This window comes from Aotus nancymaae, unplaced genomic scaffold, assembly GCF_030222135.1.
Source record: "Aotus nancymaae isolate 86718 unplaced genomic scaffold, 86718_ANA_hifiasm-v0.15.2.pri h1tg000018l, whole genome shotgun sequence".
NCBI classification, from domain to species: domain Eukaryota; kingdom Metazoa; phylum Chordata; class Mammalia; order Primates; family Aotidae; genus Aotus; species Aotus nancymaae.
In genome coordinates this window covers 15,837,434-15,863,211 of record NW_026988430.1, presented here as the reverse complement: position 1 = coordinate 15,863,211, position 25,778 = coordinate 15,837,434, and the positions used below count along the sequence as shown (strand labels likewise).

General features: G+C 39.1%; 1 protein-coding gene across 2 annotated transcripts; it reads right to left on the bottom strand.

Annotated features, from left to right (window-relative positions):
• On the bottom strand, nt 1-25,426 carry LOC105717718 (myosin-1). 2 transcript variants are annotated; one of them, XM_012453068.2, is made up of 40 exons: nt 25,366-25,426; nt 25,079-25,109; nt 23,315-23,558; nt 23,072-23,215; nt 22,801-22,957; nt 21,679-21,706; nt 20,826-20,940; nt 20,635-20,727; nt 20,440-20,503; nt 19,682-19,780; nt 19,490-19,593; nt 19,217-19,355; nt 18,885-19,003; nt 18,650-18,799; nt 16,393-16,563; nt 15,257-15,566; nt 14,782-14,855; nt 13,526-13,613; nt 13,326-13,443; nt 12,907-13,030; nt 12,682-12,818; nt 12,329-12,584; nt 10,492-10,734; nt 10,224-10,400; nt 9,273-9,418; nt 9,102-9,192; nt 8,618-9,007; nt 8,137-8,263; nt 6,436-6,554; nt 6,081-6,277; nt 5,198-5,381; nt 4,750-4,915; nt 4,532-4,656; nt 3,721-4,029; nt 3,430-3,633; nt 2,972-3,097; nt 2,711-2,881; nt 2,348-2,452; nt 2,145-2,240; nt 1-262 (listed from the first exon to the last, which is right to left on the bottom strand). In XM_012453068.2, exons 3-40 carry the CDS (start codon nt 23,516-23,518, stop codon nt 110-112), a joined length of 5,823 nt encoding a protein of 1,940 aa, XP_012308491.2. In that variant the 5' UTR covers nt 23,519-23,558; nt 25,079-25,109; nt 25,366-25,426; the 3' UTR covers nt 1-109. The 2 variants fall into 2 exon arrangements, with proteins under 2 accessions (XP_012308491.2, XP_012308492.2); XM_012453069.2 differs by lacking the exon at nt 25,366-25,426 and having other exon boundaries at nt 23,315-23,554.
• Nucleotides 25,427-25,778: the final 352 nt, after the last annotated feature.

Here is a 25,778-nt window from a genome sequence, read left to right as displayed (position 1 = left end):
TTCTTGGCAGATAAATTTTTTATCTCCAAAAGTCATAAGTACAAAATGGAGTGACAAAGATGTTCACATTTTGTGTATGTCTTTGGTCACTTTTCAGCAGTTGGATAAATTACTCTTCGCTTATGATTTTTGTGTGAACCTCCCGGCTCTTCACCCGCAACTTGTTGACCTGGGACTCAGCAATGTCAGCCCGTTCCTCGGCCTCCTCCAGCTCGTGTTGGATCTTGCGGAATTTGGAGAGGTTGACGTTGGATTGTTCCTCCTGTGAATGGAAATGCATTTATGAGGAAAAAAAGTTCAGAATTTTTCGATTCTTAGGTCAAGGGATCCTGAATTTCCTTATTACTTAAAAATGGTTCATTCTAGCAGATCTTTTAAGAAACCTAGAGAAATGCTCTTGAAATTTTTTTTTTTTTTTTGCATTAGCTTCTTAAACTCATAGATTAAAAAGGAAGGACAAGTGACATTTGTATCTGAACTTTTAGAATGGTGGAACATCCTAGAGCTACTACTACTAAATATGCCAGGTGTCCAGCTTTTTATATTTTTTCAAAATCCTGAGAATGGAACCAAACCTTTTAAGAATGCAAGTATGCAATTTATACTAAACCAAACTATTAGGCTTGAATATAAGTTATTGCCATGTGAGTATAAATTATTGCCACTTAAGCTTAGAAATTAAGCAAGAAGTTTGTTTCCTAAAAAAGTCTGAGCTGTCTCTGATTATATTTAAATATACGGCAGAGAATTTGAGCAGGTCAGTTCTAGTTTAGTCTCTGGTAATCATTCTTATTTAAAAGTCTCAGTAAGAACCTCCAAAATGTAGCATTCAAATTTAGAACAGACATAAAGCTTAGAATCACTAAATAGTATAGCTTGAAAAAAAAAAACTCAGCTTTTTCTCTTACAGATGAGAAAAGTAGGAACTGGAAAAAGATTATGCAATTTGTCCGAGGTATGGACAGTAGTTGTGTGTGTGTGTGTGTGTGTGTGTGTGTGTGTGTGTGTGTGTGTGTGTGTGCATGCACACAGGTACGTGTTTTCTCTCCCTCCCTCATTTCTCTCCATCCCCATCTTTTTCTCTCTCTCACCTTTGATGTCAGGGGCAAAATAAAAACTGTCAATGAACAAAGGAACTCATTAGTGATATGTAACTATGCATGTTTATATGTAGGAAATTGATACTATTTGATTATTATTCCAGATGCATCATGGAATAGAGAAATGAAATAAGGTAGAGTGTTAAAAATCTACTGATTTGAACGTAACTGAGAACTTCTGAGTTTCAGAATCTTCTATTTAACTATTTACTTGACATGTTCACTTGTGTATATATGGTATTATGTATCTAAAACAGAATTCCTATTCCTTTCTTGCCCTGAAAATCTGTTCTTCCCTTCTTTGTTCCCCACCTCAGTGTTACATCATCCACCTGATTACTCAAACCATAAACTTGATAAATTACTCTTAATTGCCTTTCTTTCATCTCCCAAGTGCAACCTATTAGCAGTCTTAGAGTTTCTACCTCCAAAATACGTCCTGAATCACTTCACTTCTTTCTCTCTGCTCCACTACTGCTCTTATCCAAGCCACAGAACCAATCTGAAAAGCTTCCTAACATGTGTCTGTACACCCACTTGTGTTTCCCAATAACCCATTCTTTACATAGTAACCAGAATACTCTTTTTAAAAAACATAGATCAGGTTTTTGTTGTAGGATTCAAGAAAAAGAAAATTTATATATATATTATATATAGATAATGACTGACCCACATTAAAACCCTTCTTGGCTTCCCAGTACCTTATTGAACTGAGAATAAAATCTAGACTTCTTACCATGGCCTGGAAGACCCTGCGAGCTGCCTCCTGCCTGGCTCTCTAGCCCCAGCTGTGCTGCTTTTCTCCTTATTTGTCTGCTTCTTGAGCCAGGCTCTTTTCCACTCAAAAGCTTTGCATTTGTTCTTTCTCATCTCTAGAACATCTTCCACTGGCTTGTCAGGCGGTTGCTTTTACCTCAGTCTCAGACCTCCATGTAGTCATTTATTTTCCTTTGATCCTTCCTTATTTTGCTCATCTTTTCTTTTGTTGCTTTAACTAAACTGGCCTAGTCTGAGAAAAGTCACCCCAAGGGGTTGTGAACTCACCGCTTCCTCAGCTTGTCTCTTGTAGGCTTTCACCTTTGCTTGCAGTTTGTCCACCAGGTCCTGGAGCCTGAGAATATTCTTGCGGTCTTCCTCAGTCTACAATAATATTTTCAAGAGTGAGAAAGTACAAATACCACATTTTGTTATACATATGGCTTTTAATCCCATGTAGACTAAAAACCGAGACAGGCCATTTTCCTTACTTGGTAAGTGAGTTCCTTCACTCTTCTCTCATGTTTGCGTAGACCCTTGACAGCTTCAACATTGCGCTTCTGTTCATTTTCAACTTCACCTTCAAGTTCACGAACCTACAAGGAGATGGACATTTTAAGGACATTCACTTGATGAATTTCTACTTCTTTACATGACCCACATACTTCTTTTAGTCTGCTTTATATGTAGTTTTAAATGCCCTAGTCCAGTTTTCCTTATTATGAGCTTTTGGGCATGAGGGAATAGCTCTCCCTCATTTCAGTATGCCCCCATATCATCTAGCAGTGCTAGGTGTTCAGAATCATGTGTTGGATTGGAATGAGATAGGAATACAGGCTGATTAGGAGACCCACCCTGGCCTCCAGTTTCTGGATCTGCTTCTTCCCGCCCTTCAGCGCCAGCTGCTCAGCCTCATCCAGACGGTGCTGCAGGTCCTTCACTGTCTGTTCCAGGTTCTTCTTCATCCGTTCCAGGTGGGCGCTGGTGTCTTGTTCCTTCTTCAGCTCCTCAGCCATCATGGCAGCCTAATTAGCAGTAAAACAAAATGGTTTAAGACAGCTAAGACAACGCATTAAGATTCAAGTTTGACCATCACTGTGTTGCCCTTCACTCACATCAGTGATGGCCTTCTTGGCCTTCTCTTCTGCATTGCGGGCTTCCTGGACAATGTCCTCCATCTCTCCCTGGATCTGGGAAATGTCTGTCTCCAGCTTCTTCTTGGTGTTGATCAGACTGGTATTCTGTTTAAAATGTGAAATTTAAATATTAGGCATATGGGAGAAAAATTAGGAAGCCTGATGTTCTAATTAACCCATAAACGAATTAACTAAATAAATTCATTAATATTCCTCTTTGTTTCACATATTAGCTGAGTTGACATATGTTTAAAAGACAATTAACTCTGAATGTTATAGTTCAGATAAACAAAATTATAGATAACCAAAAAATAAAATATTTTAAACTTTACCCTCCATGAAATCATATAAATAGATTTCTTAATAGTGCCAAGATTTCAGCAAGAATATCATTTTCATGCAGTTGCATTTATTTACTATTCTATTATTACATGTACCTGGGTGTGGAGGAGCTGGACACGCTCACTGGCATCCAGGAGCTCCTGTTCTGCGATTTTCCTGCTCCTCTCTGTCTGTTCCAGAGTGGCCCGCAGCTCCTCAATCTCAGCCTGTAACAGGTTGGCTCTGCGCTCCACCATGGCCAGCTGCTCCTTCAAGTCCTCTTGGCCCCGGAGAGCATCATCTAGGTGGATCTGGGTATCCTGTGGAACAAATTGTCATGGAGACACCGTGTCCTCAGGGTCACAGGCACCCCAATTGTCCTGGGACCATCTCTTGGACCCATTTACCTTGAGGATGCCTTGGGTGTTCCTGTAGTTCCTCAGGGCCTCAGCAGCCATGCGGTTGGCATGGTTGAGCTGGATTTCCATTTCATTGAGGTCTCCCTCCATCTTCTTCTTGAGCCTGATGGCATCATTCCTGCTCCTGATCTCAGCATCCAGTGTGCTCTGCATCGACTCCACGACTCTAATGTGGTTTCTCTTCAGCTGGTCAATTTCCTCATCTTTTTCAGCAATTTTCCTATCGACCTCAGACTTGACTTGGTTCAACTCAAGCTGGATGCGCAGGATCTTTCCCTCTTCATGTTCAAGAGATGCCTTAATGACAGCAAGAGGTGACATTAGCAGGGTAATGGAAGTGTGTAGTACTCTAGAGATAAGAATTATTTATCCTTCATGAAACCTTATTTATAAATAGATTTCTAAACAGTACTAAGATTTAAGCAAGAGTGTCATTTTCATGCCTTTGCATTTTTTACTATTCTCTAGCACACTGTGTCTACTTTTGTGCTGCCATCATACATTTTTATTTTGTTGGTATAGAAATTTCTACAAATTATTGAATGTTATTGTGGGTTTTGTATGCTTCTGTCTCCCTAGGTAGATCATATCCTTGAAAGCAGGACCTTGAACTTACTCATCTTTGTGTTTTCAGTGTCTAGCCCAGTTCCTGACATATGGTTCATGGTCAGTTCTTCATCCTCTTCCTTAGGACATGGAGTAAAAATTATTTTTCATTTCTCTTGATTCATCATTTTTTGCATTTAATACAGCCTAATTCCTCTTGTAATTATTTTAGAGTGTGCAATAAAATGTTTACCTCTGCCTCCTCTAAAGCAGCCTGAATTTCAGACTTTTCTTGCTCAACTTGCTTCTTTATTTTTTCCAGTTCATGGATACGCTTTCCTCCTTCTGCAATCTGTTCAGTGAGGTCAGAAATCTCCTCTGGTGGTGAACAAAAAATATGGAAATTTGTTCATAGAGAGGAAAGATTCTTTCAAATCTTTTAATGTTAAAGAAAAGGTAAAATGTACTCACGTTGCAGATTCTTATTTTCCCGCTTCAAGGTTTCAAGTTGGTCTAAGGATTCCTCATAAGCATTCTTAATCTTGAATAGTTCTGTGCTGAGGGAGCGGGACTCCTTTTGAGAAGCTTCCAGTTCAGCATGAGTTTCTTCATACTTCTGTTTCCATTCTGCCAGGATCTGAAGGTCAAGGGATGGACAAGAAATTTAGTGGAGACAGTTTGATGACAGTAAAACCATCTATTCTGGCAACTCTCAGAGTTGAGGTGTTCTGGGACTGAAAAAATAATGACGAATGAGAAGAATAGAAACCACAGGAGCACTTCCTCTCTCCACAGACAGCTGCTGATGGGTCAAGAACTATTGAGAGCAGCCCTCAGATGGTTTGGATCGGGCACACTGAGGGTAGCAGGCTATTGTTAATTCCATGTTGAAAGCTAAAGCAAAACCTGGAGAGAATACCTTATCAAAGTTCCTTTGCTTCTTGTCCAGGGCAGCACAGGCAGCGTTTGTCCTCTCAACATCAATCATAAGGTCCTCAACTTCATTCTGGAGCCTCTGCTTCGTCTTCTCAAGGGAAGCACATTTGGCGTTCACAGCTTCTACATGTTCCTCAGCATCCTGCAGACGCTGAGCCAGCTTCTTCCTGAAAAGTGAGATATGGACAATAAAAGTGAATGGCTGTCAGCTGAATTGGGTGTTTCAAAGTGGGTACAAGAGAGTGAATTTCACAGTTTTTGCATCTCAAGCTTGTTTTGTAGGTCCAGTTCTATATTAACTCATTCCCATTATCCTACCACCAAATACTGAAAGCAATTTTGTTATTGCCATACTTCATAGTCTGGCTTTAAGGCCATCCATGACAAGCATAGGTTAACATTTTACCCTTCCAGTTATCTGGTTTATTCCTCTTCTATAGATTATTAATATCTACCTTGAATTACTATTTTTTATGTCTGTATCTCCACATAATTTTAATCCCCAGAGGAGAGTCTGTACTGCACTAATCTTTGTATTCTTGTAGGCTGTCAAATATATTAAGGGCTCAAATGTTGGAGAAATTGAATTCAAATGAAATATACTTGATTTTTTCTGTCTAACTGTATCCCTTATTTGTGCTGGCTTTTAATTAATCCATTAATCATAAAGACATTTTCCCACATCAATATAAATTTTGCATCGAGAACTCCTCTCAGAATCTCTTCTAAGTCATTTACCAAAACATTAATTCCAACAATATGGCTGTATATGGTCCCAGAATGTTTTTCCCTAGTTTTTCATATGTTTTGATAGCAAGGAACCTGTTTGCCCGTATAGTTCCATTTTAACTAAGTCTGGAACATACTTGGCCTCCTCCAGCTCCTCTGTGCGCTGGATGGCATCCGTCTCGTATTTGGTCCTCCACTGGGCAACCTCACTGTTGGCCTTGGACATTGCTCTCTGCAGCTCAGCCTTGGCTTCCTGCTCCTCCTCATACTGTTCCCGCAGCAGGTCACAGTCGTGGCGGGAGGACTGCAGGGCATGTGCCAGGGCACTCTTGGCCTGAGAACATAGAGATTGGGGACTTAATTTTATACATTTAAAGTGATGTTTGATTCCTGATCTCCTATAGGCCACCAGAAGAAAGTCTGTAAATTAAGCAAAAAGCAAATAACTACAAGAACAATAATAACAAGAAGACAACAACAAATGGGGTTTACCTTTATCTCCTCTTCAAGTTGCCTTTTCAGTTCCTCTATCTGTTGCGTGAAAGCTTGTTTGCCCCTTGAGAGCTGTGAAACTAATGAATCCTTTTCATCTAGCTGCCGTGAATATTCACCTGTGAAAGACCGAGGTCCAGAAAACTCAACTTTATTTTGGAAATTAAACTCTAAAATAAAAGCTTGAGCAGGGAAAGGGAGCTGAAGCGGAGCGCTCCTTGATGGAGGGCATGGGTGACAACAAACCACCAACATCCGCTTTAACCCTGATAAGCAAATCCACGTAAAAATTAGAAGCATGGAGAAATTTGAGGCAGATTACATGCTTGTGAACACCACATAAGATTTCAAGAGATATTTAAGATTATTTTATCACAGTCAAAATTGATGAAGAAACGTGAAAAAAACGTAAATCAAACCAACAAAATATTCCACTACTTTTTATTTTATGTAAGGCTGTAGTGTTGTCTAGTTTACTTTCCAATGAAAGTTGGTTGAAACCAAGGATTTATCCTGTGGAAAATAAGAGACTTTGGGCAGTTTCTTCTGTAAGTAGAAGTGACATTCAAAAGAAATTCTGGAAGGATTTTTATATTAAGAAATGATTAAGTAGCCTTCCATCCCCAGAATGAATTGGTTTCTGGATAAGTAATTACTTTCCAAGCTAAATGGCATTTACACGTCTTCAATTTTTTAAGCACCATAATGCAGAAAATACACTACATTATGTTAGCAAAGTAGGAAAACTTTTCCACACCATTTTTAAACTAGTTATCTTGAACTTTATCTCTTTGGCATTTAATAAGAATTATCTCTTTTTTTTATACCACTGAGTTAGGAGGAATAAACATGTACTGAGGAAGAGAAACTACAAGGAACATTTTGACTCCTTGAGAATATAATTTTTCTTTTTCATGAAGTGTACTGACCACCTTTTTAACAATAATGAAAAACTTATTTTGAACTTTGTTATAGAGAAAACAATATTTGAATACCAAAAACGTAGAGTGATTTTCCACCACTTTAACTTGCTTATTACTTTAATAGTCTAAATTATTCATAAAACAATTTCCATCTTGTTACCTCTACTTGGGGAGATAGAACTTTGGTAGACAGTTGGACAAGTCAGTAGGAGGGGGAGTAAATGCAGAGACTTTCTTTCCAGTTTCTCTAATCAAAAATCTATGAATCTTGAATCCTTCTCAGCTGGATTGTGGTCTTGAATATTTCCCTACTTATCTGTATTAGTTACCAGTAATTGGCAAGACTTCAGGAAAAAGACTGGAGTAAACATTCTTGGACAAGTCACTTCATCACTACCATAATCCACTGTCTTTAAAATGGGGATAGTATTTCACAGACTAATGAGGAAAATAAAGTAACTCATAGCTTGGGAAAGTATTTTGAAAAGTGAAAAGAGATACTGTGAGGATACACTTTGTTTTTGATAACTTTTTGATTAAAGCCAAATATTCCTTAAAGTGTTCAAAAATAAAAAGGCCTGATTCTATTTCTCTGTCTTTCTCTCTCTATATATGAAAGAAAGCAGTTTCATGCCAGTGGTCAATAATGTGTTCATATTAGTGGGGATCTACCAGGGAGGTAGTACATGACCTCAGGTAACTAAATGCAGAATTTTTCAGCAAATTGCCCATGCAGGGTGAATTCGTCATTCAAGGTCAGTACTGGTAAATGGCCCACCTGATTCTGTCTGCAGGCGTGCTCTCTGTGCTGTGAGGTCATTGATCAGCCGCTGCTGCTCTTCTTCCTTGCTCTTAAGTTCACTCAGTTGATCTTCTAGGGTGCGGCACATCTTTTCAAGATTTCCCTGCATTCAAAAAGTGGTAGAAGGCATCTCTAGTAAGAAGTTGGACCAAAGAAAGTTTCAGTAATCTAAACATTCCATAGGAGCTGCAGTACTCATTTATTTTGAGAAAACTATCTTTACAAACAAAACCAGCAAAGGTCTTAGATTGTGATGGAAATACTAGTAAGATACATAGTCTAAACATACTGCCACTGAATTGCCTGTTAATCTAACTACTTTACTAAATTGTACTGTCCATGATATGAGGAAAAGGGCACCTGATTTAGTTCATGAGATATTTTTGAGATACAAATCATATTTGTGCTTAAGGGAAAAACAGAAAGCCAAATAATCAATATGAAGTGCTGATCGTACCTTGGATTTGGAGACAGTCTCCATGTTACTAGCAAGGTCATCGATCTCCATCTTCATCTCACTCTTCTCCTTCTCTAGCTTCTGCTTCACCCGCTGCAGGTTGTCAATCTGCTCCCCAAGCTCGGCCACACTGTCTGCGTGCTTCTTCCTCAGGGTGGCCGCCGTGGCTTCATGCTGTAGGGTGGCCTCCTCCAGGTCCCTGCGCATTTTCTGGAACTCAGCCTCCCGCTTCTTGTTCATCTCAATCTGGGCTGAAGTGGCCCCACCGGCTTCTTCTAGCCTCTCGCTGATCTCCTCCAGCTCCCGGGAGAGGTCAGAGCGCTGCTTCTCTGCTTTGGCCCGGGAAGCCCGCTCTGCCTCAATTTCCTCCTCCAGCTCCTCGATACGGGCCTGGAAATGGTGAAAAATATTAATACGAACTCAACTTCTTGGTGTCAGTAACTTTTTAATATTGAATTAGACTGGTGAAAATCATTTAACGTACTTGTAACTCCTTGATTTTCTTTTGCAGCTGCATACCGAGTGCCTGTTCATCTTCAATCTTGCTTTGCAGATTGCTCATTTCAAACTCTTTTCTATTAGAAAGCACTTTATGTCAGTCACAGAAATATTAAGAGTAATTTCCCCAGAAAATTGTTGTCCTAAAACTGCTTACTTTTTAAGCTTTTCATCCAGTTGTTGTTTGTCATTTTCTATATCCATTGTGGATTCTTGAGCCAATTTTAGGTCTCCCTCTAGTTTTCTCTTTGCTCTTTCTAGATCCATTCGGATTTTCTTTTCTTGTTCCAAAGATCCTTCAAGCTGAAAGTTAATAATCCATGAATATAGTTCTTAGAATGGGACCACCAGATAGTTTTTAAACATTATATCTAATCAGCAAACTATTTTTCTATGAATTAGGCAGATTTATCTCACTGATTCTATTCTTTTTGGTATTTACCTAGTGGAAATAGTCATCCTTTAAAAGGTGAAATATACCTCTTTGTCACATTGTTGCAGTAAGTTACTAGTGAGACATCATGCCTTCTGCAGCCCCCCCACTGGAATCCAATACTTTTCCAGCTGGGATGGACACCAGCCTAATACTTCCAAACCATAACCTTTGTTAATGCCTCCCTTACTCAAGACATTTTCAGTGCATTTCCTATTAGATATCAGATCATGTTTAAAGCCAAATTTATCTTCCACATTTCTAATTCTGAGTGTCCTTTTTTTCTGTGAGAGAAACCTTATCGATCATTATGACTTCTCTGCTGTTGCTATGCTGTCTGCTTAGAACACTCTCCTTCTTCTGTAACTGCACATAGCCACTTGCCTCTCAAGCCCAGCTGAAGACTGGTGTTTCTTGTATAGCTTTTCTTTGTGAACACAGTAACTTTCCTTTTTCTCAATTATTTTTACCATATCTGTTATTCACAGTTAACTTTCTTTATTGATTTTAAAAAATTTCTTGTGTGTACATCTCAGTCCTTATAAGAAGGGTGATGTTCCATATTCCTTACTCATAGGAGGCACTTGATAAGTACTCATTACATCATAACAACACAAACTCATGCTTACTTAATTTGTTACAAAATAAATTGTTTTTATAGAGTGTTAGGCTTACATCATCCACTTGTTGTTCAAGCTTGATTTTAGCTTTGGTCAGGGTGTTGACTTTGTCCTCCTCTGCCTGCAGGTCATCCAGGGTCTGCTGGTGAGCCTCCTGGAGAGCCTTCTTCTCCTTGGTCAGCTTAGCGATGGTTTCATCCAGACCGGCCATCTCTTCTGTGAGGTTTTTCACCTATAAAGGTGAAGAAAGCAGCTTAGTTACTATAAAGCAGCTTAGCTGGGTGGCAGAACCTCAATATAGGATTATAGAATGTGATTGATACCTTGTTCTCTGTGGCATGTTTCTCCTTCTCAACCTTGGCCAGTGTCAGCTCAAGGTCATCAATGTCTTTCTTGAGCTCTGAACATTCATCCTCCAGTTTCCTCTTCTTGGCTGTCAGCTCAGCATTGATCTCTTCCTCATCCTCAGCTCTCTCAGTCACCTCTTTGATTTTGGCCTCCAGCTGGATTTTGGTTTTGATCAGCTGGTCACACCTTTCCTCTGCATCAGCCAAGCTCTCAGCTTCCTGAGAAGAGACAGTAGATACTTTTAGATTTTAATTTCCTAGACATTTTCAGATTTTATTAATATTTTGAAACCAAACAGCAGATTATGTTTTAAGGCTTCAGGTTAATTTTTATTAGCTTTCTACCATTCAGTAAATATTTACTGGCACTTCTGAGTCTGGTGATAGATAAAAGAAATTTAAGTCACAGTTCCTGGTGAAATGATGATATAATTATATTTGCTGTAACATATATAATAGGTTGGTATATCATTTCATATCAGCCAATTTTCCTTATTTAATAGTTATTTTCAGGATCATTCAATATATGAAAAACCAAAGACAAAAGGTTTGGGTTTCTAGCAGGTTGCTAGGGGAGAGGGGCACTATCAGAAAAGTGCCTTAAAAGGAAGAAATGTCATCAAGTACAAAGTAGCTTGGAACTAAAGGGAACACCTGGAAGAACCAAAGGGAATGGAACATGTTAAAGGTGATGCTTAGAGAAGTAGCAAGCATATTTCTCATGAGAAGAAATAGGAGTTGGGATAAACTCTGTGAGGGAAGGACCGTGTCTCTTGTCTAAACTTATATCCCTGTCTGGAATTTCATCCAATATTTATTAGTGGATAGTTGATAGAATACTGTTGAACAGAGGTTAGATAAGACTATCCTCAAAGGAGAGAAGTATTCTTGGAGAGATTCTCTCCTGTTTCTTGAAGGCATGATGAACCACTCCTCAATGTGGAAAACCCTCATCTATACAAAGTACAAGAAAGTCATAGTGCCAACCTAGCTATTTGCAATTAATCATTCTTCAGGTTTTCTAAATATGTGTCCTACACCTGAAGGCCCAATGGACCAGTCAGTTCCCTTTATGAATTCAGAGAACTGGGAGGGTAACTTTTAATGTTTCTGCTGTTAGTTTTGGTGGCAGCAGTTGAACTGTCTTGTTATTTAGGTCACAGAAATTGGTTAGACAGTGGCTCTTGATCAAACATTTCTCCCCAAGCCTCTGGATAGTTACTGGGACATCAGAATGAGAGTATCAACCCTATCTCTCATGCTTTGCATAAAAATAGACATTATTTATAGAAGTCATTGCCATTATCTTTACCAGAAAGCATTGCCATTATTCTTGCCATAATCTTACTCTTTCAGGTACTAAAAAGTTTCTAAAAATAAAGTTGAGCAGAAAGTTGTTCGGGGATTGTAGATGCAAAATTCAGAATATTGATTTCAAGTTAATGCAATTTCATCACAGTCTCCTTCCTCTTCACTGACAGTATTTTTCATTTTCACAGCTCTTAGTTGCATTTTTCAGTAGGGAGACTCTAGGGAGCAAAGCTCACTTTATTTCCTGTTCACATTCTGCTATGGAAAACAACAGAGGAGAAGGAAAAATACTTTTATTTTTCCCTTCTTGAAAGCAAAGAATCCTACCACAGTGATTTTTAATAATATTGTATGTGAAATTTTATAGAACATTCTAAGGAATTGTGGATTATGAAAGATTCATAACTTGTCCCTTATTTATTTGGAATCTAGACCTTTCCGTAGTGACCACTGAGCTGAAGTTTTAGCATCTGATTGCAAGAAATGACTTCTGGATACTCACAGCTTGAACCTGGAGTTGCAGGTCATTTTTTTCTTGCATCAGAGCAACCATTTTTTCTTCCAGCTCTTTTCTCTTGGCCTCAGCCTTTGCAAGGCTTTCTTTGGTTTTCTCAAATTCTTCCTTCATGTTGGCCATCTCCTTCTCTGTCTCTGCACTCTTAAGGAGGGGCTTGATCTTGAAATACAACTTCATCCAGGGCCAGTGCTTCACATTCATGAAGGCACGGATATTGTACTGGATGCAGAAGATGGACTCTCTGTGATAGGAACAGAAATGTCCAAATCAGATTATAACAAGAAGCAGAATTAAAAGGCCTGGGATGATGAAGTTAAGTAAAGAATTCTTATTAATACCTTCTTTCCACCATTTTCTGGTACTCCACTCTTGCCAAGAACCCTCTGCACCTGGCCTGGGTTCGAGTAATCAGCTGGGCCAGCTTTTCATCTCGCATCTCCTCTAGGAGCCCCAGAAGACCAGCTTTGAAAAAGACCTGTGTGTGGGAAGAATTTCAGATCAGAAAATTTACATAAAGTTCAAAGGGACAGGAACAGCATCAGGTAGGATTTACAGAATATTACCTTGGTGTGACCAAATTTATACTGGGTGTGGTCAATGTCGATGGACCCAAGGAGCTTCTCAGAAGCCTTCTTGCTATCAATGAATTGTCCTTCAGGGATAGCACTTGCATTTAATACCTTGTATCTGTTTAAGCCAGACCAAAAAAAAAAAATGATATGGCTATTGTCACAAACAAATCTTCCTGCCTGGTTATAGAAACAACATAGCCACTAGGTAATCTGATAAAAACAAGAAATCATATCTACCCCTTTATCCTCTGAATATCCAAAGGAATTCAGACTTTTCTTATGTCAATATGGAGTTTGTTAAGTGAGATTCTTTTCAATATAAGTAGGAGGTACAAAGGATTCTTTCATTGAAAAAATGTTTAAAAAGTAATAAAAACTTCTTAAACTAATTTACAGCAGAAATGTCTGACCTCTGTTTGAAGTCTGCATAAAGGATTCTGCTTGGGAATCCTTTCCTACAGATGCGGATGCCTTCCAGCACACCGTTACACCTCAGCTGGTGCAGGACAAGTTCATGCTCCATGGCACCTAAAAGAATGAATCCACATGGCATACTTCATGGTCTATCACAGACACTCTGGAGCTTGTCTGGGTATCAGAAATGTCTTACCAGGAGTTTTAGTTTCATTGGGGATGATGCACCGCACAAAGTGGGGATGAGTGCTCCTCAAGTTGGTCATCAACTTATTCAAATTCTCCTGTGGAACCATGTGAGTTTATAGTTTAAAAAATGTACTGTTTTGTACATTCATATTTATAGATATAATTATTGTGATCTATGACATTGGTTTAATTCTAATGAAAAGTATCCAGATATAAATTTTCAGAGTTAGCTCTGGAATTTCTACATTCCCAGTATGTCCTCCTGTTTTCTGTTTTCGTGAATTAGAAACATAGTTTTCTTCTAGCTGTTGAAGTGGCTGTTCACTGCTGTTGAATTTCCTAGCATATGTTTTAAATTCACTATGACATTCTAAATATATGCAAATACTCTACCCATTCTCTTTTTGCCTAGATACATGGTCTGATTTTACTACTAATGAATGCCTTCCTCTAAATCTCCCACTTTTTTCTTTTTCTTTTTCTGAGACAGAGTCTTGCTCTGTTGCCCAGGCTGGAGTGCAGCCATGCATTGGCTCATTGCAACCTCTGCCTCCCAGGTTCAAGCAGTTCTCCTGCCTCAACCTCCCAAGTAGCTGGGATTACAGGCACAAATCACCATACCCAGCTAAGTGTTGTATTTTTGGTAGAGACAGGATTTCACTACATTGGCCAGGGTAGTCTCGAACTCCTGGCCTTAAGTGATCTGCCCACCTCAGCCTCCCAAAGTGCTGGGATTACAGGCATGAGTCACTATGCTCAGCCGTAAATTTTTTTTTTAAGTGCTATGTATTATCACATCTAGTTTCTTATTTCCTTCTTTTGACTCAGGCTCCAATTCCCACCACTGTTCTATCTTCAACTTTCAAAATATACTCATTTCGGTTCTATACTAACATAGCCTTAAGTACCTGAATCACCTGGAGGCTCCCAAAGCCTCAAGCAAGTCTTAGTATACTTAATCCTATCCCAGTAGAGTCTTTTAAGTGTTAAATGACCTCATTTTCAGGCCCCATATTGAATTTCACCATCTGATACTGACTTCTGCAAATCACTTTCATCTTGCCTGACTCGTATGTCTTCTGAATAGTGAGGTATCTCTTCCAAACTATCTTCAAGCTCCCTAAAACTCAGTTTTACCGCTACCAGCTTAACTATCTCTTTGAGTCACATCCAGTTCTAGAATCTTTGGAAGACTTTTTCCCCATATAGTAAAGTACATTTAATATCTTAAATCTAATTAGACAAAGAAAATGAAGTTTGTACCCTGAAGAGAGCAGACACGGTCTGGAAAGAAGAACCCTTCTTCTTACCACCTTTCTTTCCACCGCCACCAGCCTCTGAGGGGAAAAGGAAAGCAATCATAGGACAAATCTGGTTATGGTTTCGTTGGTTCGTTTGTTTTTGAGACAGAGTTTCACTCTTGATTACCTAGGCTGAAGTGCAGTGTCATGATCTTGGCTCACTGCAGCCTCCACCTCCCAGGTTCAATTGATTCTCCTCCCTCAGCCTCCCAAGTATCTGGGATTGTAGGCACACGCCACCACACCCAGCTAGTTTTTGTATTTTTAGTAGAGACGGGGTTTCACCATGTTGACCAGGCTGGTCTTGAACTCCTGACCTCAGGTGATCCACCTGCCTCGGCCTCCCAAAATGCTGGGATTATAGGCATGAATCACTGTGCCCGACCTCTGGTTATGTTTTATACCTTAGGTAAAAGATTAAGTTGACTGAAAATTACCAGCTTCTGCTGCTGCTGCCCCAGAAAAGAGGTAAGCCAGAGTCTTCATTGCAGACTTCTGGTACAGCCCAACCACTGTCTCATTCAGAGGGTCCTTGTTCTTGTCGAGCCAGCCGGCAATGTTGTAGTCCACAGTGCCGGCATAGTGCACCAGCGAGAAGTGGGCCTCAACCTTGCCTTTGGCAGGCTTGGGCTTCTGGAAGTTATTGGACTTTCCAAGATGTTGTTCATACAGCTTGTTCTTGAAGGAGGTGTCTGTTGCCTTGGGGAACATGCACTCCTCTTCCAGGATGGAGAAGATGCCCATGGGCTGGAAGAATGAAAAAAAAAATGCCACTTGATTTCTGTCTGCTTATAGAAATAACATGTCACATTAATAATGATCCCATCTGAGTAAATTCACCCTTTAATTCTACAGAGGTAATGAAAACTTATTCCTTTGTCAGAAGTCATTAACTTAAATATTTATTGGGTGCTGATCAGGAGTCACATGCTGTTTCAAGCTCTGGGATATGACAGAGTAAGACAGATGAGGGCTATGTACCTGTGGAGTTTCTGTCTTTACCCCAAAGACCTTAGAGTGATATTTCTCCACGTCTGAGTTGCAAATTAGCTGCATCAGAATCACTTGTTCAAAATGAGGATTCCAATGTTTCATCCTACACTTACCAGAAAGTATTTCTAGGGGTGAGATGAGGGAAGCCTGCAATTGTACCAAGCATTGTTGGTGAGTCTTTTGCACACTGGATTTTAAAAGCTTCTGCTTTGAAGTACAGTGGTAGTGTGTAATAATAATGACTTTAGGATGACCAAGAAATAATAAGTAAAAAATATTCTAGTCAGTACACTTTTTGTAAGGAAAGATGACTTTAAATGTAAGACTTTGTATTGCAAACTGTGGTAAGTGTTGAGTTCTGGACTCTATAGAAAAATTTAATCTCCTTTTACCAGAATATCTACCTCAGAGTTGGCAAAATTAGGAATTCTCCTCATGTTTTTCACAAGTCTTCTACTTGTGAAAAACAAGTAAAATAAGGAATTCTCCTTATTTAACCATTGCCTATATCAAGATTTTACAATTTTCTCTTAAATACTGTACAGCAGTATGATCTGTGGTCTGCAAAAAGCAAGCCAACCTTCTCGATGAGCTCGATGCAGGCAGCCAGGTCCATCCCGAAGTCAATGAACTCCCACTCGATGCCTTCCTTCTTGTACTCCTCCTGCTCCAGCACGAACATGTGGTGGTTGAAAAACTGTTGCAGTTTCTCGTTGGTGAAGTTGATGCACAGCTGCTCCAGGCTGTTGTACTAAATGAGTGGGAAATGCAAATTAGCATTCAATTTATGATGAAATCTTCTCTTTGAAGGAGTTTTTTTAGTTAGCCAAATTGCCCTCCTAGGATGGTATCGTTTTTGTCCTACCTATACCTATGCAATAAAGCTTTTGCTGCTGTTAGCATACTTGTTAAAATTATCTCTTCAGCACTCATAAACAAGCTCTGAATGATGCTTTCCTATGTAATAAAGAAAGTTGTTTGGAGCTGGAAGCCATTATTCCTAGCAAACTAACACAGGAACAGAAAACCAAATACTGCATGTTCTCACGTATAAGTGGGAGCTAAATGATGAGAACACATGGACACATAGAGAGAAACAACACACACTGGGGCCTCTTGGAGGGTGGAAAGTGGGAGCAGGGAGGGGATCAGAACAAATAACTAGTGGGTACTAGGCTTAATACCTGAGTGGCACAAGTTTACCTATGTAACAAACCTGCACATGTACCCCGAACTTAAAAGTTAAAAAAAAAAAAAAGTTGCTTGGTTTTTACAGTATTTGTTTTCGTTGGTTAGAGGTTTCTTAATGATTTATGATTATGTTGTAAACTAGCTAAATTTGCTAGATCTGAGCCATTATGGTCTATATGTTGTCCTTAATAGTAAAAATTCAACAGCTAATATTTGGTAAACATTTACTCTACAATAGACACTATGCTAAGTGCTTTGTATAAATTACTACATTTAATCCTCACAGCTGCCTTTGTAAATGGTATCATTTGCTCATTTCATGGGTGACGAAACACTATTAGAGAGGCTAAGTAACTATGGTAGTAACAGTCATGGTAGGAACCACAACATTTTGATGCCAGAGCCAATGTTTGTAACTGCTCCCAAAACTTGAGTACATCTCCCCTGCTTTATTATTCAGTGAGTTCTGTGAGGGGGATGAATCTGGCAAGCATTTGCTAAGTGCAAGAAGCCAGTCACAAAGGCCACCTATTATCCGATTCCATTATATGTCATGTCCAGAACAGCCAAATCCAAAGACGGAACGTAGATTAGGTGTTTCTATGGCCTGGGGGAGGACAGAATGAGAACAAAATGGAACTTCCTATTGGGTGAAATGTTCTAAAATTATTATAGCATATACCTGTGAATATACTAAAAACCATTGAATTGTATACCTTAAATAGGTGAATCATATGGTATATTAATTATATCTCAATAAAACTGTTGCTTCAAAAAAAAAAACTCAAAAAACTTGCAAGTACCCTGTCATTAGTTTTCTTATTAAAAAGTGTGGATTGCTTTTTCTGTTCCTGCTTGATGACAGATTATTCCTTTCTTCCCACGTTGGCTTGGAAATGTCTGGAAGTGCCTCTGTTTAAAAAATTTCATCCACTTTCAATCAGTTCATGCATAGATAAAAGTTTAGAAGTGCGACCTCTAGATGAGACACATCCGTGATACTGCTGTCAGGTAGAGGATTTCAGTAGCCTTATTTCCTAAGCTGTGTAGCAGGTATTCTTTCTTAGGCAGACAAATTTGAGTTTATTTACAATGCCATTTATATACTCAATAACTGAGTATTACAGAGGTTATCTTAATAATTAAACACATTTCATTTCTCTTAATTAGGCAAACAGGAATCTTAAAGTCTCTTTTAATTTGTCATTGTCTTCTCTACCACCATCTTTGATCTTATTGTTGCCCTCACTATCTTATCACTTACTGAGTACTGGGGACTGTGTTAAGGGCTGAAAATTCAGAAATCTTGAACCAACAGAAAGATCTCAGAAGTGAGTCTGTGATCTGGAATGCTATGTGCTTTACCTACAGGGCCTAATTGAATTTGCCCAATGATCAATCAGGTACCATTCCCATTATTACACAGCTAGTAATGGGCAGAGCAGGAGTTTGAATCCAGGTCTGTGTCATTCCAAAGTTCATTTCCTTTTATGGTCTTTTGGTGCTCTTTCATGTGTCAGTTAAGTTTATAGTGCAGCTATTTTTCATAGACCCTTTCCATCAGTGACTACAGTCACGCTGTATGACTGCAGCAACAAGACTGCTTTTTGGAAACTTTTTTTGGTACAATTTTTCTGCTAACTCACATCAAAGATCTCAAAGCCAGCAATGTCCAAGACCCCGATGAAGTACTGCCTGGGCTGCTTGGTGTCCAGCTGCTGGTTGATGCGGGTGACCATCCACAGGAACATCTTATCATAGACAGCTTTGGCCAGAGCACCCACCGCATTGTACACCTTCACAGATAAAGTTTGTTGTTGTTATTAAAGACATGTCATGAAGGCCTTGGATGTGTGTGATTCATTGAGGTCATGCACTTACCTGCTGCACAGTTTGACCTTTGGTGACAAACTCATTGCCGACCTTGACCCTGGGGTAACAGAGGGCTTTGAGCAGATCTGCAGAGTTCAGATTTTGGAGATAGGCTGCCTTGTCAGCAACTGCAGAAAAAATTCAGATACCCAACTTTACCTACTCTGGGACCCACAGTTCACAGGGGCAGAGTGTTGAGTGAATTACTTTGTAGAAAGTCTGTGTGTGGGTACATTTGAGTTTGTCCATCAGGAGCTCAGCTATAAAGGAGACTTGAGTTTTGGAATGGATGTTTTTGCCTGTATTCTCTCATTAAACCCAGATGGAGATTCATTTGGTACCTTCGGTGCCATCTGGCTCAGCTTGCTCCTCACGCTGCTTTTGTTTGAATTTCATGTTCCCATAATGCATCACAGCCCCTGTGAGCTTATAGATGGACACTCTTTCATCTGAAGTGAAGCCCAGGATGTCAATGGCACTCTACCAGGAGAAATGAAAAGACAAAGATTAGGGCACAAAAGGATTTATACTGTATCCTTTACACACGTGTAGCCGGCTGTTATTGCCTTTCTCATGCATAATGGATTTTAAATTAAAATTCCTGTATAACTTACATCTGTAGCCATCAGCTCTTCTTGGTCATCAATGCTGGGCACTGTGATCTCCCCCTGACTGACGTAGGCATAGTCGTATGGGTTGGTGGTGATCAGGAGCATTTCTGCGTCACAGAATTCAGGGCATATGTTTTACATTAGAGGATAGTAAAGTGACAAACTTTTAACCTATGAATTTAAGTTATTTCTTACCAATTAGATCTGGCTTCTTGTTAGACATGATCTGATAAAAAATATGGTAGCTTCTTTCAGCCTTTAGCTGGAAAGTAACTCTAGACTTCTCCAGAAGATCTGCAACAGATAGTAGACATCAGATTACAGGGAAAAATTACAAAGTGTCCTGGAGTGATTTTGGGACTTGGGATCATTAACTAAATCTCATTAGCCTCTTGAGATTTCAGCTGAATGTTCCTGTGAGGTACCACATATGATATCTCTACAAACACTATTGCAGTTCCTCCTACCTCCTGGGAAAAATGTGAAATATGCTTGGCTCAAGACACATTCACTTCTCAAACAGAAGATCCTTGACATAAGGAATATAATTGAGTCCTGAGACTCCCTCTGCAGGGTCCTGTCACTGTATAATAGGGGGACTATTAAGAGCAACTGTATTAAATCTCAAACTAGGAAGAAATCACATATCCTCAATCCCCGGACAACTTGTTTACTCCTAGTGTTATTTTTTCTTAGAAAAATTTGAAATCATTCTGAGGCTGGAATACTTTGGACATACCCAGCAGTTTCTGGCAGTTCCCACAGAAGCATTAGCTCATGACTGGAGAGGGTAAAGCACACTGTAGTCTGCAGATAAGACTGACATTAACCACAAGCATGTTTGGCAGCAGACTGGTGCTTTTACAAGCTCCATGTTCAGCAGGAGCTGCAGAGTGTTCCTCCAAACCATCATTTGTCATTCTTGGATTCTATTTAGGGGTCCTGTTACTCACATGTTTCAATATCAGCAGAAGCCAGTTTCCCTGTGGCACCGAAGTGGATCCTGATGAATTTACCCTTGTAAGTAAAAAAGATGATGTTATATCCAAAGCTTGAAGCATGTGGTAGGGATGCCATTGAAATAATTATGACATGCTTTCTCTGGCATCTAAGGCCAGAGAAGACCCTTTGGCAATCAGGACACTTACAAAGCGAGAGGAGTTGTCATTCCTCACGGTCTTGGCATTGCCAAAGGCCTCCAGTAGGGGGTTGGCACTGATGATTTGATCTTCCAGAGTCCCCTGCAAAGGCAAGAGCAGTCCTTGCATCTGGGGCTTGGGAATTTCCTACCTGAGAGTCCCGACAGAGCCTACATTCTGACTGTGACAATCAGACTCACCTGCATTTTGCCAGAAGTAGTTTCTTCCTTCTTCTTCTCCCCAGTAACTGCAATTGTTGCAAAGTACTGGATGACACGCTTGGTGTTCACAGTCTTCCCTGCACCAGATTCTCCACTGTCAAAGACCAGACGTGAGAAATTAAGCACTGTGACAAATGAAACTACAACTACCTCATGCCTTTGTCTTTATATCTCTATCAGAGAGCCTTTTACATCTTTCTTTTCAGCCTACATATAGCTCATATTATTTATATTGCTTTGCACTGACAAGAAGTAGAAAAAAGTCAGTCATTATTAATTTAACACATATTTCTTGAGTGTTTATAATATGTCAGCTTTTTTTCTGGGTACCGAGGCCTGGGTTTGTGGGGTCTAAAAAAGCAGCTACTTAACACCTCTGTAGCGAATGGAACAATTAGTAGGAAACTCTACGAAACATGCATGTGTTCTATTTCCTTAGACTACAAACATGGCTCAAGTTTGGTCTTTGAAGAAATAGACATTCTCTAAGTGGACCTTAAAAATGAACCACTAGTAATAGTTCCAAACTGCTGTTCCTTTAGAAGGCTGTATGCTGCTCACTGCACTGTACTGCGTTCCAGCCAAGCTCCTTTTATACTTTCTACTCACCGAAAAGTTCTGTGGAACTTTTGAGACTGAACTAGCACATAAGGTGATTTGGAACATTATTATTTTACATTCTAATGCAAACTAAACCTTATAATAATGCTAAATCAATATCTAGTTTCAAGTTGTTCATTTAGTAGGGAGCATTAACTAATTTCTTCTTTTGGTTTGTCATTTTTTCCAGTAAGAATAAACTGCCACTAGATCTCAGAATAGGAATACATACGTGATCAAGATAGACTGATTCTCCCGATCTAGAAGAAAAACAGTAGACAATCAGCATATGTATCGGTTTCACAAACTAAACTTTCTATAGGGAAACAGGGCATTTGAGTATAAGTGTCATGTATTCAATGGTGTTTTTCCATATATTGTGGTAAAGTTATGCTATTATACTTAAGCCTCTTAAATTGGGAAAGAGACATATAAGATGTCATATCTTAAATTCCTTACGTTAATACACAAAGTAAGTGTGTCCTGCTATTGGTTTAACATAAAGAGCAGTATTCCCCAGAGCTAGATACATTCCCTAGTTGTCATCTATAGATTTCAGTGGTATGCTGTCTGCTGATTAATGCATATAGCTGAAAAATGCATAATATGCTAAAGGCTTAGACTGTCATTTAATAGATTGAAATAGTGTTAATCAAGCCATGATTGAGATTTCATTTCTAAATGTGTCAATTGACCTCACAAAGAGAAAAAATTCACTGTCTTATGGCCCTAACTTTAATCAGCCTTCCCAAAAGTGTACCATTGTGTTAAAGAAAGATTAAGGGTAAGAGAGGATGCCACAATCAAAATAAAATCTCTCTGAGAGGGGAAACAATTTCTGTTGATACGTATGTAGCCCCAAAACACCATCTTCATTCAAACAGAGGATATCATCTCTGAGATGTACTCTGACGACCTTAAAGAGATGACAGTACTTGTAAAAGTATCTAATTCATAATTAACAAGAAACTGAGGCACTGAAAGGATTGAACTCCTATTTTTAACTTCTATTCAGCTAATATATGATTCAGTTGTTACTGAATCTTGGCTCTTATTACTAAAATATATGAAATAAATTGTGTGTTTCCAAGCAAGGAGACCATAAACAAATTTAATAGGATGGAGCAACAGCGTGGCCTAGTAGAGACAGGGAGGTGCAATCAGGAGAGCTGAGTTTTAATACCAACTTTGACAATATATATTTCTCTATGCTTTAGTCACCTCTGCTGAACAACTGGGTGATGGATTGGATTTTTTTCTAAATGTCTTTTTTTCTAAATGTCTTTTTTAGTTCTAACGTTTTATGATTGTGAGTGGTAAAATAATTCACATGAAAACCCTCTGAGCCACTCACCAGTCAGCATGAACTGATAGGCGTTGTCAGAGATGGAGAAGATGTGGGGCGGGGCCTCCTGGCGCTTTTTGCCTCGGTAGGCTGTCACCACCTCTGCGTTATACACCGGCAACCACTTGTAGGGGTTGACGGTGACACAGAACAGGCCTGAGTATGTCTGCATCCAAGAAAAAAGGGGAACAGAATTATTTGATGGGGACCTTAATCATCTACTACTTTTCAAAAACTATTAGCTACTCTCATGAGTAGAAGACCATGAGAAAGAACTCACATAGATCATCCAGGCTGCATAGCGTTCTTTGAGGTTGTACAGCACAGCAGGCTCATGTAGGTGAGTCATCATGGCCATGTCCTCGATCTTGTCATATTTGGGAGGGTTCATAGGATAGACTTGGTCCTCTTTCACTGTTACGGTCTGTCCAGTCAAACAAGAGAGGCCAGGTCAAAAAAAAAGTGTCTGCTAACCTAACCCAAAATGAGGCAGAGTCTAATAAGCTCCAGATGTTCTACTCACAGTTCCACCTTCAGTCTTGGCTGTCACCTTCCCCCCTTCCCTGCTCTGCACTGTTGCTTTCACAAAGGACTCCTTAGGGTCCGCCACAAAGACTGATGTCTTGGCATCAAAAGGCTTGTTCTGAGCTTCAATTCGCTCCTTTTCAGACTTTCGGAGGAAAGGAGCAGCCTCCCCAAAAATGGCCATCTCTGAGTCGGAACTCATGGCTGCAGGTTATTGATGGCAGCCCAGTTAAGAACCCTGTCTGGCAGAGGAAGAAAAGAAATTATAGAATTTCAGAAACTGGATTATTAGGTTTACATTTTAAACTTTTTTAAAAAATTTACTGACCAGTTGAGTGCTTAGTGTTGCATTGGGTATGACCACCTCCCTGGCTTGGTTGAGGATAAAATGTCAGTCTCTTTGTTCTGTGCCAGTGCTGACAGATACTTAATTATGCATTTGGGAAGAGACTTGCTTCTGGTTCACCTATTGCAGTCTCTTAGCTGCTTTCTCTGTTTCATATGTATATTAATCTTTATAAGCTGCCTATCATTGGCTTATAGAGAACATAAAGCTATGATGGTGGCAGGATAATCTCTAGTTCTTTCACTCATAGTTTTATCTTCCCAATTGGATTGTAAGCACCTTGCAGGCAGGGAGCACTCTTCTTTTTATGGTATCCTTCAGACCTCTTAGAACACATGCTGGACACAGAGAAGGACTCAAAGCTGGCTTGGTGAATTAAAAGAACGATAGGAATATGTTGCTATAATTTAGGAACTATTGTGTACATGATGGAGATATTTTCATTATAAACTTGGGAGTTACAAAGACTAATATAAAGGAAAGCAGAAATGCGTGGATCTTTGTTTTGCATTGTTAAAAAATATTCTATTATGCATCAATTTCTGTTGTCTCTGTATAATTTTGATAAACTCAGCTTCTTCACTGGTCTTTAGCATTTCTCAAATATTTATTATAAAATAGTATTACCTATGTTTTCTTGCTTTATTATTAATATTTTGATAACAATTTCACAAAACTTGTTCTTTTCTGGATCCACCTCTTCCCACATTAACTAGTATTCACTAATGCTGTCAATACTTTTCATGTCTATTCTACTTTGTAATAATAAAGATGCCTTTTCTAGGAAAGCTTATTTGTATACATTTTTTTTCACATTTTTCCCATTGAAACTATATTGACTCAGATAACATAATTAAAATGCTTCATCTTGCTGAAAATACTCACAATCATGTTTCATATTTTGTGTGTGTGTGTGTGTGTATATATATATTCATTAATTTTTATTTTACAGATTGTGAAACAACATGCAGATTTAAGCAACTTTTCCGAGGCAAAGATTCAGACCATTCTATTTATCCATTTAGACATCATCTCTCATAGTTTTTTATATTTATAGTGCTGAGGAAAAGGCATAGTATAGAAAATTTAAATTTTCTTTATAATTGGGTAACACTTTGAAATGTTGCATTGCATGTTGTAATGCAGTCATTTAAAAGATAAACTACAATGCTGGAAATAGACAAAATTGTGAATAAAATTCCCAAAGACTCTGAGAAAGCATTTTCATATATTGCAAAGTATATGAGTTAATGAGAACCAGTTTCTAAAGTCATTCTCTGTTTTCTAAGAAGCACAATTGACCATGAAATGGAAATTATTTTTTATCACTCCCCTAACCCCCTAGCCCCACTGTCCAAGCCACTGCAAAAGATTCCTTGCACTCTGTGAGGAATGAGAAAAAAGGCAGAATCTTACCTTAGAGATGCGACCTTAAAGTGGGTCAGAACTGTAAAACAACAACAAAAAAAGCAAATGTCTTCTGATTAAATGATAACAATTCCCAATTATAGAATAATTCTTAACTGAGAACCAGGAAATGACTGGGAAGACTACAACATGTAATTAAAATTGCTACAGAGTAAGCTGGTGCTTCACTGGCAGGGCTGCCAGGGACTGTGGGAGCCAGGATGTGTGGCATGCATGTGGGCAGCCAGACATCCCTTAGGTTCCCCAGACAGAGCCCTGTCCTCACACACACTTACCTTGAAGCTTTATGAGGAGAGACAAGTCATACTCATTCCAAGGGTACTTTTATAGGATCAAATATGGAAAACACGTAACCTCCTCCTCTTTCTTAAAACATATTTGGCAAAACATGCTTTTGGCATTGAAGGTCTCCAAGCCTAATTCCCCTCATATTAAAGATGTTTGGATATAATTAGAAATATTTCCTCTCACATTGGGTTAAGTATATGAATCAATCTCCTATAAATAATTTGAGTTGTTGGCAATCTTAAAGCTGTTGGCCTTTGGAATAATATAAGGTGTTGTTTCAAAGACAGCTAAGTTCTGGAATCCCTGGACTTTGTTGCCTGCTGCTCTTCTGTTTCACAGTCTTCTGTGTGAAGTCTTTTTAACTGCCTGCAGAGTTACAGATAGTGTACTAGGGAGGAAA